The sequence below is a fragment of the Bos indicus x Bos taurus genome, chromosome 9, assembly GCF_003369695.1.
Source record: "Bos indicus x Bos taurus breed Angus x Brahman F1 hybrid chromosome 9, Bos_hybrid_MaternalHap_v2.0, whole genome shotgun sequence".
In the NCBI taxonomy this organism is placed as follows: domain Eukaryota; kingdom Metazoa; phylum Chordata; class Mammalia; order Artiodactyla; family Bovidae; genus Bos; species Bos indicus x Bos taurus.
Genome location: NC_040084.1, coordinates 23,542,327 through 23,565,649, shown reverse-complemented (window position 1 = coordinate 23,565,649; position 23,323 = coordinate 23,542,327). Strand labels below are relative to the sequence as shown.

At 41.5% G+C, this 23,323-nt stretch overlaps 1 protein-coding gene across 4 annotated transcripts; it reads right to left on the bottom strand.

The window, feature by feature from the left end:
* Positions 1-46: 46 nt before the first annotated feature.
* On the bottom strand, positions 47-18,921 carry PRSS35 (serine protease 35). 4 transcript variants are annotated; one of them, XM_027551019.1, is made up of 4 exons: positions 18,745-18,921; positions 10,696-10,729; positions 9,756-9,839; positions 47-3,030 (listed from the first exon to the last, which is right to left on the bottom strand). In XM_027551019.1, exon 4 carries the CDS (start codon positions 3,009-3,011, stop codon positions 1,773-1,775), a length of 1,239 nt encoding a protein of 412 aa, XP_027406820.1. In that variant the 5' UTR covers positions 3,012-3,030; positions 9,756-9,839; positions 10,696-10,729; positions 18,745-18,921; the 3' UTR covers positions 47-1,772. The 4 variants fall into 4 exon arrangements, with proteins under 4 accessions (XP_027406820.1, XP_027406818.1, XP_027406819.1 ...); XM_027551017.1 differs by lacking the exon at positions 9,756-9,839; XM_027551018.1 differs by lacking the exons at positions 9,756-9,839; positions 10,696-10,729.
* Positions 18,922-23,323: the final 4,402 nt, after the last annotated feature.

Here is a 23,323-nt window from a genome sequence, read left to right as displayed (position 1 = left end):
GAATACTTGCTAAAACCCTGTATACAAAACATATATACAAACATAGTAAGAGTTACAGTTGATTTATTGAATGATTTCTAACAGATTCATATTATAAAGGAATATAACTTGTATGAAATTTCAGCTATTTTCAACACCATTTACAAAATCACTTTTTATAATAATCTAGTCATGTATTCCCTTTGCATACTAGACAAGGGTATAACTTCTTACTATGGAAAATAATAACAAGTAAAATAACTTTGAACTCAGGCAGAATCAATGACTTGGGTTTATTCCAAAAGAAGAGTATGTATCCTTGAAACTGCCAGGAAGAACAGCCCAGAAATCAGGGCTAGCTACAGCTCCTAAGTTTTATAGTGCACTCACTTACAGATCACTAAAACCCTTTAAACACAGTGGCCTATACTAACGCACTTATGTGTCAGGAAGATCCCCTGGAGGAGGAAATAGCAACCCACTGCAGTATTCATGCTGGGAAAATTCCATGGATAGAAGAGCCTGGTGGGCTACAATCCATGGGGTTGCAAAGAGTTGGACATGACCAAGCAACTGAGCACACCACAACCTTCTTACAAGTCATTCAGCAAATATCTGTTCATTGAAGAAATAGTATTCAGTGTCTACTCTGAGTTTTGCCCCAGAGCGGTCACTGGACTCTTGTCTTCTGAGACTGCCCAAGTGAGGATAGAGCCTTGGCCCCTAGTAAAAACAATCAGAATTGTTCTTAAAAAATTATATTCATAAATTATACTCATCTTGTTAAAAGGACATATATAAAAATCCCCTAATCAGAGAAATCACCAATAATATATCTATGGCCCTATTAAGAAAATAACTGTGTCAAGGGGATGAAAGGGCTTTTCCTTGAAAAAGACATAGATTTCCTTGTCTAAAACTGTAACACTTCGTTCATAGGAGATTGCGTGGCGTAAAATGATGCAGGCTTTCAATACCTATGGTTTATAACGTTGCAACAGTCTTCCCTATGCATACCTGAAAAGTCCATATTTTGAATATGAGTTAAAGACTTGAAATCGTAAAATGTTTCAACTTCCCTATTTTTAAACTAAATTTATTTCATAGAACAAAGTATTTCTCCCATAAATAAGAACACTGCAGTTGGTATTTTTCAGGCAGCAAAATAGTTAATTGTTTTATTTATAAAGTTTTCTGTTCCTTGTAATTCTTACAAATAAAACAAACCTAAAAGCTTCTTAGACCCAATGGAAAACACAATATTAACAAAGAGGGATAGCATAGGCTGAAGGGGTCTGTCTCAGAGCAGTACAGAGTGTGTTGTAAATTACTGCCTCAAATTTGATTGTAGCCATGGGACTGTCCACTTCTGGATATGCAGTTTCACATTTAATATGCAACCAACACCCTATAAGCCTCTTTTTAGAGTAGGACCCTGAGAGTTAGTCCATTGAGAAATCACATAGTATTTATGCTTGAAATTTTAAAGTGTCCAATCTTTAAAAAGGCAGAAAGAAGCAAAGCCTTTCCCACAAATGAAACTTATCACCATGTAAAGAAGAATATACACTTGGCATTAAAGTACCCATCTAGTTTCAAGATGTATACCTACACATTTTTTTAAATGTATGAATAGCTCCTAATTTTGAAAAAAGGAAACATTAAAAATGTTGAAATGCTACTGGTAGGGTTCAAGTCTGGGCAAAACCTATGAAGTGATCTTTGCTACAATAAATCAAAACTGCTTTTCTGTGCCATGTCCAGATCATCGACAGCCTCGTTTCAGGTATCTGTTAGCCTTGGGTACAATTGGCATCATCCCCATGCATCCAGAGGCAGATCTGGGCATACTTGAGGGGCGTGATGCGCACGGCCACGTTGTAGTCCTTCTGAACACCGTGCACGTCCACCCACTGGTGGCCAGAATAGATGGCGATGATTTTGCGTTTCCACCTCTTTTTGTCTGGCTCTTTCAAACGCAGATAGACCCCGGAGCCAGTGGAGCCTGATTCGGCATCGCAATATTGATAGAGGAGGTCATTGGACTCATCAGACACACTGCAAAACCGGTAGACTAACTGATCTGCCCTGTCCTGATCGAAGCCTGAGAAGTGGATCATCCCACCGGGCAGCTTCTTGATGGTGGGGCTGACTCCCAGCTCCATGTATTTCTTCTTGTGAGGGCGCTTCAGCTCCAGAAGGGCGTAGTCATAGTCCAGGGCCGGGTCTCTGCTCTCTCCTCTAGCCCAGCCCTTGGGGATGTGGGTGTTCTTGACCCGGGTCCACTGGAAGGAGGGCCTCCCGTCAGCAGCTCTCTGACGCCGAGCAGATCCCTTTCTCCTCCTTCCAGCCTTGGCTGTCTCCTTCAGGCTGTCTTGGCTCCCTTCTCTTCCAGCACCACTCACTTCCCTCCTGTTCCTCCTAGACCCCCGACGTCTCTTGCCACCACCTTTATTTCTCATCTTCAGCAAGCCTACTCTTAGCTTTTTGCTGCCTTTGATGTAGTCATTTCCATCGTGGACACAGTGGGCAGCGGTTAGGACGTGGGTGGGAGAGATGAGAATGCCGCTGCAGCCTGTGGAGAGCTTCACCGCCGTATTGAAAGGGAAATTGGTCAAGAACTTCTTATCCAGGATGCTGAACCTGCTGTCGGTGCCGTACACCTGTCTCTTTCTCCTCACGGGTGCTCCTTGTGAGGTAAGGTTTTGAGTTGGCTCAGGGACCCAACCTTGAACTTTCACTCTGGTCAAGGTTCGGCTCCCATTCTCAAAGACAGTCTCGTAGGAGAGAAAGTCTTCCAGGTCAGAAAGGCTGGGGGCTGGGAGATCTTTCTGGCATTCAATGCCACACACTCGATTTAACACCATCTTAGCATCTGCCTCAAAGGCGGGGCTGGTGAGATGGAAGGTCCTTTCACTGACAAGTCGGGGTATTTTTCTCACGTGCCACATAAAATCCTGTTCGCTTTCAGATCCATCGATGAGGGTCCACCCAAGGGTGAAAAGCATCAACCCGAAGAACATAGCTCCCATTTTGTTCTTCTATCTTGTCCTTTAAAACAGGAAAAAAAGAAGCTTTATGCTTTTGTCTTATTGGGGTATAGTTGCTTTACAATATTGTGTTAGTTTCTGCTGTACAACAAAGTGAATCAGCTATAGGTATACATGTATCTCCTCCCTCTTAGACCCTCACCCCCCAATCCCAGCCACCTAGGTCCCCCCAGAGCACTGAGCTGAGCTTGCTGTGCTGTACAGCAGGTTCCCACTAGCCATCTGTTTTACACCTGGCAGTGCATATACATTAGTCAGAAAGAAAAATAAGTACCATATATTAATGCATAGATGTGGAATCTAGAAAAATGGTACAGATGAACCTATACTGCTTTCTGTTTAAACGTTAATTACCATTCATTTAGATCTTGAGTCCTAAATGTAGCTTCACCACAAAGAGGAGTCCTATTTTCACTGTACTTAGATTTTACTGAGATTAGATAAATACCATACTAAGCAGGCTCCTACAGATATCCAAAATCAGTAAATTTGATTTCACTCAAACTTCCCTCCACCTGCACTAATCCCCACACATCCCACCCCCGCCTACCATCTTCCCCTCTTCCTCTCCAGACAGCCCAACGCATGGGAGAATAAGAAGAGGGGCAAGGGGGGTCCTCTGGTGCCTAAGCCACACCTTCCAAGGTCTCCTGCAACCTTATCTCCAGATGATTTAGAAATAAAGATAACGACAGATGTCTGACACTATCCCTGAACTTAGCGTCTTAATAAAGGCACGGACCATAAATTCCTCATCTCTACAATGTAAATGACTAGCACGGAGCTCAAAAAAAGCATTCACTGGAAAAAATTTTTTTTAAAAAAGGCCTTCACTAGAATGCACTACTTCCCTGAATCACGGCTTGCAGACCAAGCTGATTGATGGTGCAATTAAAATCATTAAATAGGAGGGAGGAGGGTTCAGGATGGGGAACACATGTATACCTGTGGCAGATTCATTTTGATATATGGCAAAACCAATACAATATTGTAAAGTTAAAAAATAATATTTAAAAATAAACAAATAAAATAAAATCATTAAATAATAGACCCTTCCCTGGCCCAGTGGTTAAGACTTCACCACCACCCCACTCCCCGCCCCGTCCCTAACCCCAGATGCAGGAGATTGGTCAGAGAGCTAAGATCCCACATGCCTCACAGACAAAAAAACAAAATGTAAAACAGAAATGAGCATGTCATACAGAGTGAAGTAAGTCAGAGATGAACTATCGTATATTAATGCATCTATATGGAATATAGAAAAAGGGTACTGATGAACCTATTTGCAGGACAGAAATAGAGATGCAGACATAGAGAACAGACTTTGGACACAGCGAGCAAACGAGAGGGTGGGACGAATTACGAGTAACATTGAAACATACATTATCATATATAGCTCAGTTGGTATAGAATATGCCTGCAATGCAGGAGACCCCCGTTCACTTCCTGGGTCTGGAAGGGCCGCTGGAGAAGGGAAAGGCTACCCACTCCAGTGTTCTTGGGCTTCCCTTGTGGCTCAGCTGGTAAAGAATCTGCCTGCGATGCGGGAGACCTGGGTCGGGAAGATCCCCTGGAGAAGGGAAAGGCTACCCACTCCAGTGTTCTGGCCTAGAGAATTCCACGGACTGTATAGTCCATGAGGTGGCAAAGAGTCGGACACGACTGAGTGGAAAAAAAGAAAAAATGGGAAGTTGCTGTATAACACAAGGAGCTCAACACGGTGCTCTAATAGCCTGGAAAAGTGGGATGGGGTTGGGAGGATGTTCAAGAGGGAGGGGACATAATTATGGCTGATTCACGTTGTATGGAAGAAGCCAACACAATATTGTAAAACAATTATCCTCCAATTAAAAATAAAATTTTAAAAAGTTTAACAAACATCATAAAAAAAACTTCAAAAATGGTCTACATTAAAAAAAAATTTTTTAATCATCAGATAATATTCTAAAATATAATATTCAGTAGAAGTTTTAGAAATAAAGGAGCTCCTCTACTATTGACCTGCTTTGATTTTTTTAACAAGCAGAACCCCTTATCATAAAGAGTACACAGCACGGGCTGTTTTATTCAAAAATAAGAAAAATATACCCTGTTCTTTTTAAAAACGAAGTTGTGCTTGGAACTACCACCCAAGCAAAACAATATACAAAAATGTGTTATAGTGACATTTTACTGGATATTAAAATTGTAAGAATTTATGGAGCACAAGCAATTGTCGTGGATTTACCACTTGGGGGAGCACAATCGTGATTAAATCATAGGTTTAATGGGACCCTTTCATCATGAGTTTCATCACCTGAGAGCCATTGAAAGTTGCCAGTACTTGGTGAATTATATAATATCTCATCTATTATTTACATCTTCTTGCCTTCTTTTCCTGCTTCTCTAGGTTTGCTGGTATGTAAATCTCTTCCTAGAACTGCTGTTTATCAGTTATTGCTTTGTGAGAGTAAGGAGGAGTGTAACATTCTTTGGAGCAGCAATTTGGAAATTTGTGAGCTATGTTCCAAGTTGTTTTTAACTAATAGTTAACATATCCAGGCTTACCAAATGCTTTGCACTTTGTATAAAGCAGAGTCAGTTCAAGGTTAGTTTATGCCTATAATACCTTCACTCTCACGGCTTTCTGATAAGCCTTTGCATGGAAAAGAAAGTTAATACAGGATGTCAGGAATGGCCCACAAACCAGGGTACACCCCTAAGATCCTAAGCACTGGCAGGAAAAGCAAAAGTTGCCTCTGATGCAGAGCCAAACATGGGCATCTCGTGACACAACAGAGTTCATCTTGCCATATCCAAGTATGGAACTTTATTAACAAACTAATAACATTCTTCTGATAAAACAAATCATATATTAATCTCTTTGTTGTTTAAACATGATCTGTTCATTAAAATATAATTATTTTGAATCATTGTATATTAAAACATGTTAAGCAAGTTTAGAATAATCTTTACTTCTACTTTAGAATAATCTTTACCATTTTTTTCTATTTGCTCACACTTGAATGCTAAGTAATGGTGATTTTGGTGAATATTAAACTGTATTGTTTGCCTAATAGCTTGTACTTTATTTTGGAGACAGGCCATTCTTCTGTAGACTGATGGATATTGTCCCCTAAATCATTAAATACATTTCAGGAAAAATCCACACTCATGTACAATATTTTCTAATCATTACCATGGCAAATTTGATTTTACACAAAACAGTAATTATATTGGTAATGATTTTGTTGAACCACTTAGTATTTTGTACCTTCTATGCAGTTTTCTGGAGATGGCAATGGCACCCCACTCAAGTACTCTTGCCTGGAAAATCTCGTGGATGCAGGAGCCTGGTAGGCTGCAGTCCATGGGGTCGCTAAGAGTCGGACACGACTGAGTGACTTCACTTTCACTTTTCACTTTCATGCATTGGAGAAGGAAATGGCAACCCATTCCAGTGTTCTTGCCTGGAGAATCCCAGGGACGGAGGAGCCTGGTGAGCTGCTGTCTATGGGGTCGCACAGAGTTGGACATGACTGAAGCGACTTAGCAGCAGCAGCATGCAGTTTTCATAATGAGTATTTCATCCATTTTATTTAATTGGATTGGAATGAATAAGGCTAACTGCTCAGTAACTACTGAGATCTTGAAATTATATGTTTTATTGAGTATTTCCCAAGATGAAAAGTTGTCTTTCCCTTAAAACAAAATGCTAAAATCAGTTATTTGCTGCCTCTTAGTTTATCAACGGGAGAAGGCAATGGCACCCCATTCCAGTACTCTTGCCTGGAAAATCCCATGGATGCAGGAGCCTGGTAGGCTGCAGTCCATGGGGTCGCTAAGAGTCAGACACGACTGAGTGACTTCACTTTCACTTTCCACTTTCATGCATTGGAGAAGGAAATGGCAACCCACTCCAGTGTTCTTGCCTGGAGAATCCCATGGACGGAGAAGCCTGGTAGGCTGCAGTCCATGGGGTCGCACAGAGTCGGACATGACTGAAGCGACTTAGCAGCAGCAGCAGCAGTTTATCAACAGACCAAAGTAGATGATTTTTTAAAAGATACATATATTTTTTTTATCTATTTGATCCTTAGAAAAATGTCAATCAAACAAATTTTTTGGTATAGGAAATATTTTTTAAATTATTTTAAGTTAGCCCTACATGCATGATAACAGCCATTCATTATATACTTAATATATGAGTACATTAAAGACTGAGTCAGACAATTATCTTCATTAAAAACTACAGAGAATCACATTGTACATTTTAACATTTGATAATAGTGATCTGTGAAGTAATAAATGTGTCAAAGGCATTCCCAAGAAAAAGAAAGAGCATCTAAATCTAGGTACTGTGGTATTGCTCACACGTTTCTGTTTTTGTTTTCAGTACTCTGTAATTTAGCCTTGCAAGTTTTCAGCTACTTAGGGCTTGGATACTGCTACTGCTGCTACTGCTAAGTCATTTCAGTCGTGTCTGACTCTGTGAGACCCCATAGACGGCAGCCCACCAGGCTCCCCCATCCCTGGGATTCTCCAGGCAAGAACACTGGAGTGGGTTGCCATTTCCTTCTCCAGTGCATGAAAGTGAAAAGTTAAAGTGAAGTCACTCAGTTGTGTCTGACTTTTAGAGACCCCATGGACTGCAGCCCACAAGGCTCCTCCGTCCATGGGATTTTCCAGGCAAGAGTACTGGAGTGGGGTGCCATCTCCTTCTCCGAGGGCTTGGATAGGCATAATGCAAATACTGAATTATAATTGACAAGATGGTTTTTTTTACTATGCAAATCACTGAACTGGAATATGAATCAAGTTTCCCTGTTCTTTACCAAATAAAACATGTGCCCTGTGCATTAATTCTGTAGGCAGACTTTTAAGAGCCACACGTAATGGTTAATTTTATGTGCCAACTTGACTGGGCCAGAAGGTGCCCAGATGTTTTGTCTAATATTATCCTGGGTATGTTTGAGAGGGTGTCTCTGGATAAAATTAACATTTGAATCAGTAGACTAAGGTGAGCAGATTGCCCTCCCTAATGTGGGTGGGCCTCATCCAATCAGTTGAAGGCCTAAATAGAACAAAAAGGCAGACCCTCCTGTGAATAATGGGGAACTTCTCCTTCCTGACTGCTCTGAGCAGGGACATTGTTTTTTGTTTTTTTCCCCTGCCTTTGGCTTCAAAATGAAACACCACTCAAAAGAATATTTTTAGTTTGTTAGTAGGATTCTGTACTTGCATGTTGCAGAATAAACTGTCACATCGAGGAATTCCCAGGTTGTAGTCCTCAGACAAGCAGTGTCAGCATCCCCTAGGAACCTGTTAAAAATGCTCATTCTCAGAACCCAACCCAGACCTACTGTTCAAAATTCTCCAGGAGGGATGTGGGTTCCCAGCTGTGTATGTTTTAACCAGCCCTCCAGGCAACTCGGATACTCAGTACGGTTTCAGAACCACAGGAGCCAAAGCCCTGGTGCAGCAGCTTGAGACCCTCATCAGAAGGTTTTTCCAGGGATGACTGCTTAACCAGGTTTCACATGACCCCTGCTTCCTCTTTGTGTACAAAGTAAATTTATTCTGAACTTCATGCTTTTCCTGTGTTAGCAACAGCTATTACAGAAAGATCCCGTGGAGTAGGAAATGGCATCCCACTCCATTATTCTTGTCAGGGAAATTCCATGGTCAGAGGAGCCTGGCAGGCTACAGTCCATGGGGTCTCAGAGTTGGACATGACTTAGCAACTAAACAACAACAATAATATTGGAAGACTCAGCCTTTGATAGAAAAAAAACATACTTTCATATAAGTGATTTAACAGTACATCTGAAAAGATTCAAATACAGTAGGCTTGTCTGTGATGCCTCCAGCATCCAATACTACAGATGATGCAAGAGCACCAGTTGGCCAGCCCTGGCCAGGGCCTTTTGAGGGACTCAGCTGCAGTGTAGCACAGGAATAAAAGCCATGCCCACATCTATCCTTGGGCATGGGAAGGGCAGAACCTTGTCATATGACCTCAGAATCACAGTAATAAAGGACATGGGTTTAGTCTAATTTGGCCTGTAATTTCAAATTGGACAAATGTCTCGGGACACTTTCTTTTGGAAAATCTAAGTTTGTCTCGTGGTAAAATGTCAGTGTAGTGTAAATGATAGCTCTTACTGATAGAGCAAGCCACGGTTCAGTGGATACATGTACAGACGCCTGTCATCCCAAAAGCACTAACTAAAGAGACATGGCCCCAGCTGTGGAGCAGCTATAGTATTTTGAAAGCTTTAATGTCTCTTGTTTTCCCTCAACCTCCTCCTTTTTCCTGTCTTCCATTGTAATTGTGACCTTCCCTGTCACTTTCCAGATGGCTTGGATTTGGGGCTTCAAAGTCCAGTTTGGTTAATGAAAGTGAGGTTGCAGTTATGGTTCTCACCATGAGTCAGTGTACACATAGTTGATTATGGGTTGGACCATGGAGATGGATGGAGCAGAAGGGAGTTAGAGAGGAAGCAAGGAATACCAGCATTTGTAGACAAACTCTTACTGATGGAGCAGATAGTATTCCACATTTGTACCTGGTCCATACTATTAACAGAAATAACCACCTGTAACTACAAGGGATTACTTGCTCTTGCTTTTGTTTGTTTGCTTGCTTATGCTTTCTTAGAAATGTGAATGCTGACAAGTATTTAGAATATTTGGATTTCTCTACCAGCATGGTAGTTATCAGGGCAGACCAAGGAGTAAGAAGACCTGGGCTAAGTCTCATCTTCACCACTTATTAGGCATCTGAATTTGGGCAGTTCATTCACATCAATGAAGTTTCTGTTTCCTCATCTGCAAAGTGAAGATAATAGTAATTTCAACTTCATAATTCTGAGAATTAAATACATTGATATATGCAAAGAATTACCATTGAGCCCAGAGCATGGACACATTCAATTATAAGTTCTTTTATATTGGGTTGGCCTAAAAGTTCTTTCAGGTATTTCCATACACGGTTATGGAGAAAGCAAACAAACTTTTTGGCCAACCTGATAGTTATTATTCTACCTTAGTAGGTAAATTCGGAGAAGCAATGGCACCCCACTCCAGTACGATTGGCTGGAAAATCCCATGGACGGAGGAGCCTGGTAGGCTGCAGTCCATGGGGTCGCTAAGAGTCGGACACGACTGAACGACTTCACTTTCACTTTTTCACTTTCATGCATTGGGGAAGGAAATGGCAACCCACTCCAGTATTCTTGCCTGGAGAATCCCAGGGATGGGGGAGACTAGTGGGCTGCCGTCTATGGGGTTGCACAGAGTCGGACACAACTGAAGCGACTTAGCAGCAGCAGCAGCAGCAGCAGTAGGTAAATTAATATCACTTTAAAACAGTTAATTATATAAGGCAAAGTTATAGCACTTTTAGTTTTCTAAACAGTCAATTTTATACTCAAATATTTTTATTTCAGGGTAGTTTCTGACACACTCTGAAAACACCCTTTTTCTTTGTTTTGGTTTTTGTTCAAGGACAGCTTCATTTTAGAGACGTCCCAAATGAATGCTTTCCTAACTACTCATTTCTATGAAGATCTGTGGGTTTGTAATATATTTTTCTCATTGCTATTAAATAAGTGTAATTAAACATTACCCAGCCACAGAACATTTGAATTGCATTTCCAATGTATTATTTTAAGCCTGGACCTACCCTAAGAATTCTGGAACTGCAACAGGTCTTCAACCTAAAAAGAAACAGTCAATGTCAAAATAATTACTCTGAGGGAGCAATTTACAATGAGAAAAAAAAAAAAACAACTTTTTAAGTGAATCTATTCTAAAGTATATAGCATAGCATGACATAATAATATTCTCAGGCTCAGTTTCTCTTTTATTTTTTGGTTTGTTACCCTTTAAAGTTTACATTTTAACTTAAGTAAGGCAGGCAGATGAAGGAAAGATTAGATGCTTGCTCACCATATTAAATATTTTGAATGAGTTTTTTTTCCTGTATACGAACAAGAGCTGATTTACCATCAAAGATCTGTACCAGGTCATAGAGTCACTAACTTGGTCCTTTGTTTTCACCTGGTCCCTTGTAACAGACAGGGAGGTAGTTGTCCAAGTTCATGTGTATAGTTTGCTGCCATGGGACATAATTTTGCATTAATGTGTCAAACACTTTGTGGGGGCTCAGTCAGATCAGTGGCCTTGTAGGACCAACATCAGCTTTTACCTTGATGCATATTTGGACATAGCAATCACTGCATAACCACTTTTGACAACTTCCCTGTCTTTTATCTGGCCATTCGTGATCCAAGCCACCTGCCCCTCCCAGCATCACTACCTACACTCACACACATGCATAAGTGTGAAAACACACTCCAGCCATCTCTCCTCCTCCACCTTCATTCTCCCCCTGTTCAGTCAACACTGACACACGAGGGATAGACATCATGGTCTGGATCTGCAGACAGAACTGCTGGCTTAGGCAAAAGGCCGGGGCAGGAGAGGAGGGGCTTTACTAGTGATAGCAGACAGCTGGAGAGTGAGCATTAACTGTGTTAGGTTTTGGAGAATACTTGTAAAACTTGCATAAGTCACTTTTGCGTATGCACAGGAGACAAGGTATTTTATTAAGTTCAACTCCCGGTGCAGTGAAGCCCCCAGAGAAGGGGGGCTTCTAACTAGACACTAACTAGAGCACTGAAATGGACGCAACATTTAAGCTAAAAAGTGTGCGATCAGGATGACCAGAAAAGGAATAGTGCTCGATGTGTGACCAAGAGGGACAGGGAGGAACTAGGGTGTTTCCAGGGTGGTGGAGGCAGTGGGTTTTGAAGTCAAACCAATTTAAGTCCACTTGTGACTTCTTAGCACTATGATTTGTGAAGATCACTTAATTTCCCCAAACCTTATTTTCTACATTTGTTCAACAGGGAATAATACTTTGGAGTATTTTTGTGAGACACGGATATCATTAAGTTGGTGCAAAAGTAATTGCGGTTTTGCATCATTGAACTTACCCATTGATATTGGAATGCATTCTTAAATAAATGTGGTTATGTTATGTATCTTTTTAATGTGCATTTCTTGCTTTGTTTTTTTTTTTTTTTTTTTGCTAGTGACATTACTTTCTGTTTATATTTATTTTAGACTATAGAGATGATGTCTAAAATGTCATGTCTGCCATATTCACTTGACCTCTCACCAACCAACTACCACTTTTTCAAGCATCTCAACAACTTTTTGCAGGGAAAACATTTCCACAACTAGGGGGAGGCAGAAAATACTTTCTAGGAGTTTATCAAAACCCAAAGCACAGATTTTTATGCTACAGGGATTAGCAAACTTACTTCTTGTTGGCAAAAATGTGTCGATTGTAATGGTTCCTATTGTGATTAATAAAGATGCATTTGAGCCTAGCTATAATGATTTAAAATTCACGGTCTGAAACTGCAAGTACTTTTGTACCAACCTGTACATAAACACGATGCCCAGAGAACAGTAAGCCCTCAGCAAATGGCAGCAATTATTATTATTAGGATCAAACACTAAGAGTCAAAACACTGGTAAATATTTATAAAGGATTTAATGCATCTCTGACTGCTGTGGACTTCACCGCAGTACGCCAAGTACAAGCCGACCTTGTTTCATTGTCCTTCACTGCAATTCACAGATGCTATGATTTTTTACAAATTGCCACATGGCAACTCCACATTGACCAACTCTCTAGGAGCCATTTTTCCAACAGCATTTGCTCACTCTGTGTCATGTTTCGATAATCCTTTGTCTTTATTATTTGTTATGGTGATCTGTGATTGGTGATCTTTTGAGGTTGTTATTGTCATTGTGTTGGGGGCACCACAGACCACATCCACATAAGACGGTGAACTTAGCAAGTCCTGCATGTGTTCCGACTGCTCCACTTACTGCCCTCTCCCCCAGCTCTCTCCCTCTCCTCAGGCCTTCCTGTTCCCTGAGACACAATTTTAAATTAGGCCAATTCATAACCCTACCATGGCCTCGAAGCGTTCAAGTGAAAAAAGAAGAGTTGCATGTTGCACTTTAAATCAAAAGCTAGAAATAATTAAGCTTCATGAGCAAGGCATGTGGAGAGCTGATATCATCGGCTGAAAGCTAGGCTTCTGGGCCAGTTAGCCAAGTGGGGAACGCAAGGGAAAAGTTCTTGAAGGAAATTAAAAGAACTACTCCAGTGCACACACGAATGATAAGAAAGCAAAACAGCCTTGCTACTGATAGGAAGAAAGTTTTAATGGTCTGGCTAGAAGAGCAGGCCAGCTACCACATACTTTTAGGCCAAAACCTAAATCAGGAGCAGGGTACTAACTCTCTTCAATTCTGTGAAGGTTGAGAGAAGTGAAGAGGATGCAGAAAAAACTCTGAAGCTAGCACAGGCTGTTTCACGAGGTTTAAAGAAAGAGGCCATCTCTACAGCCTAAAAGTGCAAACTTACACAGCAAATACCGATGCAGGAGCTGCAGCAAGTTATACAGAAGATCTAGCTAAGATAATTCATGAAGGCAGCTACCCTGAGAGACAGATATTCGATGCAGCAATCAATGCTTGGCTTCAAAACTTCGAAGGACAAGCTGACCCTCTTGTTAGGTGCTAATCCAGCTGGTGACTTTCAGCTGAAGCCAATGCTCATTTACCACCCTGAAAATCTTATAGCCCTTAAAAATTAGGCTAAATTTACTCTGCCTGGGCTCTATCAGTGGAACAGCAAAACCTGGATGATGGTTCATTTCTCTATGACACGGTTTGCTGAGTATTTTAAGCCCACTGTTGAGACATACTCTCAGAAAAAAGATTCCTTTCAAAATATTACTGCTCATTGATTTTGAATTTTGAGAACCGTAAGTTATGTTTTCCTTGATAACTCACAAATGTTTATAGGAGATGAACTGATTCTAAGTAACTGAATCTAATTAAAATGGAATCTTAACCCAGAAAAAAAAAATTACTGCTCATTGATGTACCTGATCACCCAAGAGCTCTGAGAGAGATGAACATAAAATGCATATTGTTTTCATGCCTGCTAACACAACATCCATTTTGCAGCCCAAAGATCAAGGAGTCATTGTGACTTTCAAGTCTTATTATTTAAGAAATATATTTCATAAAGCTACAGCTGCCACAGATAGTACTTCCTCTGATGAATATGGGCAAAGTCAGTTGAACACTTCTGGAAAGGAGACACTTTTGTGGGTACCATTAAGAACATTCATGATTCATGGAAAGAAGTCAACATACTAACAACACAGTTTGAAAGAGACTGGTTCTCATAGCCAAATTTGAGGGGTTCAGGTCTTCAGTAGAGGAAGCGGTGGCGGGTGTGCTGGAAACAGCACAGAAGGAGAGGTGGAGCCTGAAAATGTGACTGAATTACTGCGATCTCGTGAACAACTTTAATAGATGGAAGAGTTGCTTCTTATGGCTGAGCAAAGAATGTAGTTTCTTGAGATGGTGAAGATGCTCTGAAGACTGTTGAAATGACAATAATGGATTTAGAATATTACAGGAACTTAGTTGATAAAGCAGCAGCAGCCTTTGAGAGGACTGACTCCAGTTTTGAAAGTTCTCTAGGTGGGTAAATGGAGAAGGCAATGGCATCCCACTCCAGTACTCTTGCCTGGAAAATCCCACGGACAGAGGAGCCTGGAAGGCTGCAGTCCATGGGGTCCCTGAGGGTCGGACACAACTGAGCGACTTCACTTTCACTTTCATGCATTGGAGAAGGAAATGGCAACCCACTCCAGTGTTCTTGCCTGGAGAATCCCAGGGATGGGGGAGCCTGCTGGGCTGCCATCTATGGGGTTGCACAGAGTCAGACACGACTGAAGTGATGTAGTGGTAGTAGTAGTAAGTAGGTAAAATGCTATCAAACAGCATTGCATACTGCAGAGAAATTGTTCCCAAAGGAAGAGTCAATCAATGCAGCAAACTTCATTGTTGTCTTATTTTAAGAAACTGCTACAGCTGCCCCAGCCTTCAGCAACCACCACCCTGCTCAGTCAGCAGCCATCAGCATCAAGGCAGGAGCCTCCACCCTCAAAAAGATGGACTTGCTTAAGCTCAGATGATGGTTAGCATTTTTAGCAATAAAGTATTCTTCAACTGTAACATGCACTGTTTTTTAGACATAATGCTACCACACAGTAGACTACAGTAACTTACATGTTCTGGGACACCTTGCTTTATTGCAAAATCTGCTTCTTTGCAGTGATCTAGAACTAAAGCCACAGTATCTCCAAGTTGTGCCTGTCACAGCTCCCAAGGAGAGCCACATCTTAATCCCCAGGACCTGTGCCTATGTTCTTAATTGGTAAAGGAGACTCTGCAGATGTGATTTAGTTAAGGATTGTGTGATGAGATTAGCTTGGGTTACCCAGGTGAGCACAATGTAATCACAGGGCTCCTTTTATAAGAGGTGGGCAGGAGGGTCACGAACTCGAAGGAGCTGTGAAGTTGGAGGCAGAGGTCAGGGTGAGGCCGAATCATAAGCTACAAAACATGGGTGGCGGCTAGATCTTACAAACGGTAAGGAGACATTCTCTCCTGGAACTTCCAGGGAAAAACTGCAACCGTGCTGACCCTCTCTGGACTTCTGGCCTCCAGAACTATAAGATAAGGTGTTGTTTTATGTCACTGAATTTGTAGTATTTTGTTACAGCAGCAGTAGGAAATGAATACACTCAGGTAAAAAAATGTTTGGATTGCCTGCCTCGGATGTTTAGGAAGGAAGAAATAGTAGGGGGGAACACTGTCTGTCAGAGACCTAAACATAAATGAAAATTTTCATTTTTAGAAAAATTATACAACACGCAATTTTAGAACTAAACCTTGAATATTATGATAAAACACTATAGTGATGTGGAGTAGTATTTCTAGGCTGACTGGAGAGCTGGAACCAGGTGGATAAATTCGTTTTTCAACAAAAGCATACAGTGTTTACAATCCTATGAATCGTTTCAAAGCCTCTTTCCTTGCTTAAGAATCTCTGCGATAAATCCTCTTTAGTCTTTAAGTTGAACTAAAAACCTTCTAAGATATCTTTCAACATTAAAGTTCTAGCTTAAATCACAAAGGAAAACACACGAGTCACTTACTCATCAGTGAGCCTCAAGCAGTTTAAATTCCTTGACTCCTTAGGGTAGGAACTTGACTGCTATCCCTATTGCTACCACTAGGAGGCGAAGCTAGCCTGCTGTCTAAGTAGATCTCACATTTAAAAGGTTTACATTCATTAAGCTACAAAATCAAATTTAGTTTAAAAAAAACACGTAGGATTCATGGGATGGGGAGAAGTCTAACTGGTTAATAATATACTAATAATATACAATGTGGAATAATAATATTCCACATTGTTGTCACATGTGGAATTGATCACATTTAGAAAACCCACCTCTAGGCCACAGAGCCCATCCTGACGAGCTGTGGGCTGATGATGTTGTCCACAGCCAGACAACCTTCTGGCAGGTGGTTTTCCAGAACCTCTGTGGTGCCAGCACATTTCCAGTATGATCTCCAGGGCCGCTAAACAATCCCCCAAAGGTGCGGCAGTTCACTGCAGCATGAAAAATCTTCAGCCTGCCAAATATTTCACATGTCTACCAAAGACTTCATAAGCCATTTCTAAAGGGTAAGCTTGCCACTGATTCTATGCTAAAAATAAATGGCAAGGAAGTTCACTGACAATGTGCCAGTTTCTATTCAAAATATGATAGCACTATCGTCAAGTTTAGTTTCAGGAATGAGACAGAATAATTAATGTCTGCTTAAAATGTTTGGCAGTAGTGGAGGGAAAGGAAGATGGTAAAGTTACACAGTTGATTATTTTACAGTTACTCACAACTTCTGTTTCTCATCACAATAAAAAAAAAGAAAAACCTCTTTGTTTTTTAAGTTATTTTTCCAGGACCTGTACACTTCAATTTGTGCAAAGGATACGCTATGTGTAAATTGAATTTGGGGTGAAAGGCACTTAGGAAGCCCCAAAGGGAACCCTCTGCTGACTCTCTCACCCACTGACATAGGAAACGCACAGCATATGGCTCCTGACTTGTTTTCTTATCTTGCAAGTTGGCCTTTGAAAGCAAAGCCTATCTGTGACTGCATTAGGTTTGCTACTCCTCAGGCTTTAAAGCATCTTATGATCACTGTATTTTTAGCTAAGCAAACATCTGTTAAAGTTTCTAAAGCTTTTGAAAATATTCTAGTTAAGCAAAGTCATAAAATAATAACTTTCATACTTTGCTATTTCCAACCTTTCATCTCAGATTTCTCATGTGCAAAGTTAACCCAGTGAGGTAGCTTCAGTTTCCGAAATTCTGAATCTCATCCCACTGTTAAAATGCAATATGCTTGCCGTGGACAGTTGAGCATTGGGCAAAGATAAATAATTAACTCACATTAGCAATTGATTGGAGAAGGAAATGGCAACCCACTCCAGTGTTCTTGCCTGGAGAATCCCAGGGACGGGGGAGCCTGGTGGGCTGCCGTCTATGGGGTCGCACAGAGTCGGACACTACTGAAGCTACTTAGCAGCAGCAATTGATTATTTTAACACGATGAGCACATTCTATGTGCCAAGCACTAGATTAAACAATCTCACATTTGAAAATACAGAGAAGATTCTTAAAAGCACAACAGTTTCTGAGCTGTCTGGAGAAAAAATAAGAAAGAGTATCCATGACCAACTTCTTCTCACATTAAACGAGCTCTTCTAGTATTTCCTAATAAAAATAAAATTCCATATGATGCTCGGGCACTACTTTCAGGCTGAGATGTCTTATTTGGCTGGAATCTTAACCTTCTCTCTTCTAAATTATAAACCAGATTCTAAGCATAGTTCTCCAGGCAACAGCACATGACTTTTATAATTCTCTGTGGGGACAGACGCACTTGGGATAGAATGAGAACTAATTTCAGAAGTGAGAAAGGTTAATAGGGGAGAAAAACCACCTCGCCAGGATATGCAGCTTCTTTCAAATCAATGATAGTGTGAAAAGGTCAGAGGAATCAGGCAGGAAGTGTTTCTACAACTTTTCAAAAAAAAAAAAAATTATGGTAGAAAATATCAAAAGTAGAGGGAAAACTATGAAATAGAATGAAACATAAAATTATAACCCCTACGTGCCCATCATCCTGAGGCAACAACTACCAATATTTTGCCAATCTTGTTCCAGTGGTCTCCCCTGCCCCCCCCCCTTTTTTTTTTTGCTAGTTTTTTAGAGCAAATCCAGGACTTTTCAATTTCATTTCATCTTCTCACTTTAAAATGTTTTTCACTGCTCCTTTCGCTGACCTGTGCAACCAAGTTGATGAGAAAGCAAGAGATTCCTAGCTTTCATAGTAATCCTGCCAAAGAGGCTTTCAACCAGAGTAGACCTTCCAGGAATGCATTTTACACCTTTTTCGATGGCATCTGTTAATAATCATAAAAATAAAGAGGGTCCCCTCTGGTAGTGCTTAAGTAAAAAGAATTCCATTTATATTCCAATGCAAACACTTTTACTGTTAAATATTAACGGTGCAGAGGCCAGCACAAAGAATTGCTTACTTGCAAGAGCCGTTTCTTTGATGGCTTAAAAGTGCTAAGTTTGATCTCTACCTTTAGCGCCCTTCAAAGGAGCTCTCCCTGGGGTGGGTCCTGCGTTTCTCAGGAACACTTCTAGGTTCTGGGGTCTTGCCCTTTCCTGGGGGGAAAAAGGGTTGGGGGTGTCTCCATCCTTACCTGCGAAGCTTCCTCAGTCCTCAGGGGCGCTGCCCAGCTCGAGTCAAAGTATCCCTAAGGCGGTCACCACCGCTGGCGAGGCAGGAGAGAGGGGTGGGGCTCCGGGACAGCGCGAGCCGGAGCCGGGGCTCCAGGCCACCGTCCGCCAGCACCGCCTGGAGACTGTGGGGAGGTGGGCGGCGAGCTGAGCGCCACGGCCGCGAGATGGGAGGGGAAAGGGGGCGTGGATGCGGGCGGACGCTGGGAGAGGTGAGGGGAGAGGAGGCGGCGGGAGGGCTAGGAAGCAGGAGAGACGCAGGCCTGGGTAGGGTTTACTAAGAGTTGGGCCTCTCACTCCAGAATCTCTGCCCCCCAACATTAGGAAAAATTCACGACTGCGTTCACAAGGACTGTCTGTCGCTCTGATCGTCTTCCTCCCTTAAATAGTGTCCAGAAGATACTCCCGAGTGTGTGCTTGGAGGAACTGGGTGTGATCAGGACTGTGTCTTTGTGTCCTAGTCCCCCAGCTCGAGTTTAGACGCCAGCTGTCTAGAAGAACCAGGGCCATTTCCCCAACCCCATCCTAAGCCCGTCTCCATCTGGGACCTCGCCACCCGGGACAGGCTCTCCACCAGCCAAATCCTGAGTCTCAGGCTCCTGCAGGCATCCACAGGCGACCTGAGAACACGCGACCCTCGTGGGCTGCGACGTGGGTCACCTTGCAAGCATCCCTTGAGGCCTCCAGGGGGCGCGCGTCAGTTTCCGTCTGTCTCCAGGCTGGAAGGCTTTTTCTACTTGGGAAGAGCATCCTTTAAGATATTTGCCCGCCCCTGTCCCACCAAAATTCTAACCGCATCCTTTCTTAATCTTTTATTCTCCTCCTTAGCAGAGGTGCTCCTTTGGGGTGGGTGCTGCACAAGGTCGGGGACTCTAATTATTCAACATCTGTTGATCTTCTGGGTGGGAGGTCTGGAGCAAAATGCACTAGTAGAAAAATAAGTACAGAAATTTGATGCTGGCCCTCAAGGAAGGGAGATCAAGTAAGTGCACCAGTATTTATAACACACGGTCTTAGCATGTCCCATAATGCTTAGCTCATTAGTGGTTAATTTCATTTCTCGAATTTCTATGTATTTTTTTAGCAATGAAATCAGAACATATATACAATTTAATTTCCTGTTTTTCCACTTAGTGTTTTCATTTATGCACTTAGTCATATAATTTAAATCTATTAATAATTTTATCTGGTATAAAATAACTAGTTCTGAAGCTCTCTGTCTCACCAGTCAGATCATAATCTTCAAATGCATTCTTGAATCACCACCCTCTACCACAAGGGTTGGCTTATAATGTGCTGATAGTGTCGAGCTTAAAAATGTTTCCTAGTAAAATGGAGTGTGTGTGCATGCTCAGTCATGTCCAACTATTTGGGACCCCATGGTCTGGAACCCACCAGGCTCCTCTGTCCATGAATTTTTCAAACAAGAGTACTGGAGTGGATTGCCATTCCCTTCTCCAGGGGGTCTTCCCGACCCAGGGATCAAACTCAAGTCTCCTGCATCTCCTGCATTGGCAGGCGAATTCTTTACCACTGCTCCACCTAGGAAGCCTGAAATAGAGTGTGGGGAAAAATATAAAGTCCAGCATTCAGAATGGGAGTCTCCTATGACACTAAATAGATGTGCCCTGGGCCTCAGTCTCTTCATCAGTAAATTAAGAAGGTTGCACTGGAGGACTTCTGAAGTCTGTACTTCTCAAATATTTTTGGGATTCTAACACTGCATGTAGTGTGGGCATGGGTCTGATTCCTTTAATGCTGTCAGCACCCCTCATTGACATCACATAAAGCTAAACTCATCGTGCTTAAATTTTCAGGGGCCCCTTCCTGAGCCTTTTGCCCCAAACCATATTTCTTCCCCAGCTTTACTGAGATATAACAGACATGTAGCATTGTGTAAACTTAAGATGTACAATATGATGATTTCTGAAACATATAGCAATGTTTGCCACAATAAGGTTAGTTAACACATCCTTTACTTCACATAATGACCATTTTAAAATTGTTAAGGTGAAAACATTAAAGCTTTGTGCTCAGAGTAACTTTCAAGATACAATATAGTATTGTTAACTGTAGTCACCACCCTGTGCATTAGATCCTGGGAACTTATTCATCTTATAATTGAAAGATTATACCCTTTGAACCTGGACTGTTAGATCCATGAATCAAGGCAAATTGGAAGTGGTCAAACAGGAGATGGCAAGAGTGAATATCAACATTCTAGGAATCAGTGAGCTAAAATGGACTGGAATGGGTGAATTTAACTCAGATGACCATTATATCTACTACTGTGGGCAGGAATCCCTGAGAAGAAATGGAGTAGCCATCATGGTCAACAAAAGGTCTGAAATGCAGTACTTGGATGCAATCTCAAAAATGACAGAATGATCTCTGTTTGTTTCCAAGGCAAACCATTCAATATCACAGTAATCCAAGTCTATGCCCCAACCAGTAACACTGAAGAAGCTAAACTTGAAGAGTTCTGTGAAGACATACAAGACTTTTTAGAACTAACACCCAAAAAATATGTCCTTTTCATTATATGGGACTGGAATGCAAAAGTAGGAAGTCAAGAAACACCTGGAGTAACAGGCAAATTTGGCCTTGGAGTACGAAATGAAGCAGGGCAAAGACTAATAGAGTTTTGCCAAGAGAACACACTGGTCATAGCAAACACCCTCTTCCAACAACACAAGAGAAGACTCTACACATGGACATCACCAGATGGTCAACACCGAAATCAGATTGATTATATTCTTTGCAGCCAAAGATGGAGAAGCTCTATACAGTCAGCAAAAACAAGACCAGGAGCTGACTGTGGCTCAGATCATGAACTCCTTATTGCCAAATTTAGACTTAAATTGAAGAAAGTAGGGAAAACCATTAGACCATTCAGGCATGACCTAAATCAAATCCCTTATTATTATACAGTGGAAGTGAGAAATAGATTTCAGGGACTAGATCTGATAGACAGAGTGCATGAAAACTATGGATGGAGGTTCGTGACATTGTACAAGAGACAGGGAGCAAGACTATCCCCAAGAAAAAGAGATGAAAAAAGGAAACTGGCTGTCTGAGGAGGCCACAACAAATAGCTGTGAAAGGAAGAGAAGAGAAAAGCAAAGGAGAAAAGGAAAGATATAAGCATCTGAATGCAGAGTTCCAAAGAATAGCAAGAAAAGATAAGAAAGGCTTCCTCAGCAATCAATGCAAAGAAATAGAGGAAAACAACAGAATGGGAAAGACTAGAGATCTCTTCAAGAAAATTAGTGATACCAAGAGAACATTTCATGTAAAGATGGGCTCAATAAGGAGAAATGGTATGGACCTAACAGAAGCAGAAGATATTAAGAAGAGGTGGCAAGAGTACACAGAAGAACTGTACAAAAAAGATCTTCATGACCCAGATGATCGTGATGGTGTGATCATTCACCTAGAGCCAGACATCCTGGAATGTGAAGTCAAGTGGGTCTTAGAAAGCATCATTATGAACAAAGCTAGTGGAGGTGATGAAATCCCAGTTGAGCTATTTCAAATCCTGAAAGATGATGCTGTGAAAGTGCTGCACTCAATATGCCAGCAAATTTGGAAAACTCAGCAGTGGCCACAGGACTGGAAAAGGTCAGTTTTCATTCCAATCCCAAAGAAAGGCAATGCCAAAGAATGCTCAAACTACCGCACAATTGCACTCATCTCACACGCTAGTAAAGTAATGCTCAAAATTCTCCAAGCCAGGCTTCAGCAATACATGAACCGTGAACTTGCTGATGTTCAAGCTGGTTTTAGAAAAGGCAGAGGAACCAGAGAACAAATTTCCAACATCCGCTGGAGCATAGAAAAAGCAAGAGAGTTCCACAAAACCATCAATTTCTGCTTTATTACTATATTATCTACTATACCAAAGCCTTTGACTGTGTGGATCACAAGAAACTGTGGAAAATTCTGAAAGAGATGGGAATACCAGACCACCTGACCTGCCTCTTGAGAAACTTATATGCAGGTCAGGAAGCAACAGTTAGAACTGGACATGGAACAACAGACTGGTTCCAAATAGGAAAAGGAGTACATCAAGGTTGTATATTGTCACCCTGCTTATTTAACTTCTATGCAGAGTACATCATGAGAAACGCTGGGCTGGAAGAAGCACAAGCTGGAATCATGATTGCCAGGAGAAATATCAATAACCTCAGATATGCAGATGACACCACCCTTATGGCAGAAAGTGAAGAGGAACTAATAAGCCTCTTGATGAAAGTGAAAGAGGAGAGTGAAAAAGTTGGCTTAAAGCTCAACATTCAGAAAACAAAGATCATGGCATCTGGTCCCATCACTTCATGGCAAAGACAGTAGAAACAGTGTCAGACTTTATTTTTGGGGGGCTCCAAAATCACTGCAGATGGTGATTGCAGCCATGAAATTAAAAGACACTTACTCCTTGGAAGGAAAGTTATGACCAACCTAGATAGCATATTCAAAAGCAAAGATATTACTTTGCCAACAAAGGTCCATCTAGTCAAGGCTATGGTTTTTCCTGTGGTCATG